Consider the following 4,144-nt stretch of genomic DNA (forward strand, 5'->3'; position numbering starts at 1 on the left):
GTTGTTGGCGAGGAGCCACTTGTGGGCGTTCATGCTGAACGAGTCGACGGCCTCCACGCCGTCGATCACGTGGGTGAACTCCGGGCAGACTAGCGCGGAGCCGCCGTAGGCGGCGTCCACGTGCACCCACACGCCGTGTGGTGCACTGACAGCGCACAGCTCGCCGATGGGGTCGACGGCAGTCGTCTGGGTCGTCCCCAGCGTCGCGCACAAGAAAAGTGGCACCAGCCCGGCTTCCACGTCAGCCTGCATGGCCGCTTGCAGTTCCGTGGGCGGGAGAGCGAACATGTTGTGGTGGCACGTGGGTATGGCGCGGCAGTGGTCACGCAGGATGCCGGCAATGCGTGCGGCCTTGCGGAAGGCGAAGTGTGTCTGGTCGGAGCAGTAGACGACGAGGTCGCAGATCCTGTTCCCGCCGATCTCGGCGAGCTTCCGGTCCCTCGCGGCCACAAGAGTGCAGAGTATCGCCTCACAAGAGGTACCAAGAAGAGTTCCACCGCCACCACCGGCGAAGAGGAGACTCTCCGGCAGGTGCAGCGCCTTTCCGAGCCAGTCCACGACCAGCATTTCAAGCTCGGTGGCGGCCGGTGAGGCGGCCCATGTGAACGGGACGACGTTGATGCCCGCGGTGAGCGCCTCCCCTAGGGCGCCGATGGTGCTGCTTGACGCCGGGAAGTGCGCCATGTGGCGGGCGCTCTGCCAGTGCGTCAGGCCCGGGAGGATGATGTCGCGGACGTCCTTGAGCGCGGAGCTGAACGCGTCCGGCTCCGGACGGAAGGGTGCGTCCGGGGGGAGCAAGTTGCGGAGGAAACCAGGGGTAACGCTGGGGTGCACGGGGTAGTCGCCCATGCGGTCATAGTACTCGGTGATCAAGTCAACTACCTGGTGACTCTGACGCCGGAACTCGTCAGCGTCAAGCAGGCTGGGAGATTGCGTCTTCTTCTCCGCCGTGTCCACGACCACCACCGGGACGATGCCATTTTGGCCAGTCATGTTGTCCAAGAATTTACGTGGGGCCATTGGTGGAATGCACTCGACTTTGCCCTACACGCCAATGCACTGCCTGAACCACACCAATGGTATGAATGCTTTGGCAACGTCCGAGGTGTGAATTGGTGCCATTTCCCGAGCTACCTCGGAAGCTATTTATAGGACTCTCAATTTGTAAGTTGCCCCATACCCAAAAATAAGAACGGACCACGTCAGTCGATTCACTACTGAAAAATTTGTCGTTGCCGAGTGCCCACGTCTTTGGCTATTTGCCGAGTCAACTGCGGGACCTCGACAAAAACAATGTAAGCCGAGTATGGCTCTTTGCAGTGTGTCTAAACTCGGCTGAGGCATGTTGCTGAGGGCCAGGTAAAGGGAACTCATCAAAGATACTCCCTTCAGTCCTTTTTACTCTGCATATAAAAATTGTCTAAAATCAAACTTCATAAACTTTGATCATATTTATATGAAAAAATATCAACATTTACTATGCCAAAGTTATACAATATGAAAATTTAAACCATGACGCATCTACATATATTGATTTCACATTGTGAATGTTGACATTTTTTCTTATAAAATTTGTCAAAGCTGACGAGGCTTGACTTCAGACAAATCTTATATGAGAACTAAAAAGGACCGGAGGGAGTAATAAACTCGGCTCATAGGAACTATGCTGAGGTACTCATGAATCAACTCGGAAATTTTTTGTGTCACGTGCCGACAACGCTAACTCCTATGTTCTTTGTTCTGGCAGGCCGCATTTGTCGAGCTCCTGCGTTGAGACTGCTGACAGTGGGGAGTAACATAGAGTAGTAACTTGCCGATGTTACTAGTCTATGTTACTACCTTCATAGTGGGTAGTAACATATGAGTGGTATCATGAAAGAGTTCATTTATTAGGCTATAGACTCATTATGTCTTGAAATGTGTGATGTTACAGTAACTAGCTAAGTTACCATAAACCCCTCTCTCCTCATTAATTAGCTGCCACATAAGCAAACTTGTATTGAAATGTGTGATGTTACTAGTCAAGTTACTCCCATTAGTTTTGGTCAAATATTTATTTATTTTTATTTTTATCAGGTGGACAGTATTGCCGAGATCTCGGAAGATGATGTGGGGCATGTTCCTCCACTTTCCTCGAAACTTTTTCGTACTCACTAGAGTCCATTCCATGACACATGATAGAACATGGCTTTTTCGAGGGTGTCCTGCCATATTCTAGGCCTTTACTGCAATTCTAGAGCTTAATGCTGGATATTCAAGATTTGAGCTGCCACTAGATAAAACCATGCCCGAAAATGGGCTGGAGGTCCCTACTCGTGGTCTTTGGTCCAAGACCAGGCAAGTGAAGCCAGCTAAGAGCAAGGGACCAGCACCAAGAACCACGGATATGCAGCCAACTAAGGGCATGGCCAATGCATAGCCCCAGGGTGATGCCTCACATGCCATGTACGATCGGATAGCAGAAAAAGTAGGTTCGGATGGGGAAGCGGAATCCTCTTTAGGAGGTGGGTGCTTAGAGATAAAAAGTGTGGTCTAGTGCATAAAGTTGAAAAAGTTGAAATGAAGAGGAGGGATGCATGTGTAATGAGGATCACTTTCTATTATTTGATGAGGTCCACTAGTAGTAGCTTGCATTGGGAAGAAAAAATCAACACATATGCTTCAAATTACTTTTTGTCATGAGGCATCTGTATTCATATGCCACCATTGTACATGCCCTAAGAGCAAGCGAGCCGCCGAAAATTCATGGAATCTAATGCGATGTCATCACACAGACCCTAAAGGGTGTGGTAAGAACCTGCGTGCAGTTCACATAACCCTTAGAGCATCTCCAGCCGTTGAGCCCCTCAGGAGGCATTTTTTCGCCGCTTGGGGGGCTGCCGGCGAGAATTTTGGCCTTGGGGGGCAAATTTTTCCACTCGTATTGCGCCCTAGCAGTGTTGGCGAGAAGGACGAGCGGGTGCTGGTGATTCAACGGCGAGCGGACGGGGGAGGAGAAGGACGATGGCCAGGCAGGGCGGAGCAGGCGGCCATAGGCGGGGCAGACCCGGCGGCCGGGAGGCCGACGACCAGCCGCCCTGTGCGAAGCCGGTAGGCGCCCTGAACTGGTGGAGCCCGCGCGGGCGGGGAGCCAGAGCGGTGCTGCGCGAGGCGGGGGCGATGCAGCGTGAAGACGGCGGGGCGATAGCCGGCGGGCGAGACGCCGGACTGGGCGGGTCGCGTGAATGGTGCAGAGCCGGAGCGAGGCGGAGCAGCGTAGTCGAGGATGGGGCATGGGCAGAGCCGGCCGGGGGTGCGCGCGGGGGATGCGGGTAGTGGCGGGATCCCGGAGCCGGCCGGTGCATATAAGGATGGCAATGGGTCGGGTTTGGATCGGGTTGAACAATATAAAATCCATATCCATATCCATGAAGACAGTCTTTACCTGCCCATAAAAAAAATCCATGGGTGAAAATTTGTGTCCATGTCCAAACCCGATGGATATCCATACCCACTGGATATCCATTGGGTCCTCTCAAGATATACAAATAAGACATAAGACAATGTTAACATAAGATCTTCCATTCTTCACCTCGTGGAAAGCTAGACTTCACTTACTATAAACATCAACTTATGGCAAATCAACGTTTAGTAACAACCTAATATCATTTAGTATTTTTTTGAAAATATGAGAATGACGAGTCACTTAATGAGGAGATAAAAATAAGGGAAGGGCGATGGAGTACGTTAGTGGGGATTGAATGTCAACTAATGAAAGTTACGCTGGGGATTGTACAATTTCCTTTTGCATGCTTTACATAAGAAAATTTAAATTTGCAATGGGACATGTGATTATGGGGTAGGGATACCAGATTTTGCCCATTAATGCATACTATCGGGTCGGGTTTGGGTATATCCACGGGTACAAGATTATACCCATGCCCTACCCGCGAGCAATCGGGCCGGGTTTGGGCACCGCCCATGGGCACAAAAGCATATCCAAGCCCTATCCATTCGGGTTGGATATCCATGGGTATCCATGTCCATGGGTAAAATTGCCATCCTTAGGCGCGGAGCACCCGGTGGGGGCCCGGAGCCGACTGGCCAGGGCGGAGCCGGCGATGCGGAGAGGCACGGCCAGCGTGCGCGGTGCCACACGACGAGG

General features: G+C 52.0%; 1 protein-coding gene across 1 annotated transcript; it reads right to left on the reverse strand.

Annotated features, from left to right (window-relative positions):
• Positions 1–3: 3 nt before the first annotated feature.
• LOC123176659 (tyrosine decarboxylase-like) lies at positions 4–1,099 on the reverse strand (the record flags this gene model as incomplete). Its single annotated transcript, XM_044590759.1, has 1 exon — positions 4–1,099. A coding segment is annotated over exon 1 (1,017 nt), but the record flags the coding sequence as incomplete, so codon positions are not given.
• Positions 1,100–4,144: the final 3,045 nt, after the last annotated feature.

The sequence above is a fragment of the Triticum aestivum genome, unplaced genomic scaffold, assembly GCF_018294505.1.
Source record: "Triticum aestivum cultivar Chinese Spring unplaced genomic scaffold, IWGSC CS RefSeq v2.1 scaffold4425, whole genome shotgun sequence".
In the NCBI taxonomy this organism is placed as follows: domain Eukaryota; kingdom Viridiplantae; phylum Streptophyta; class Magnoliopsida; order Poales; family Poaceae; genus Triticum; species Triticum aestivum.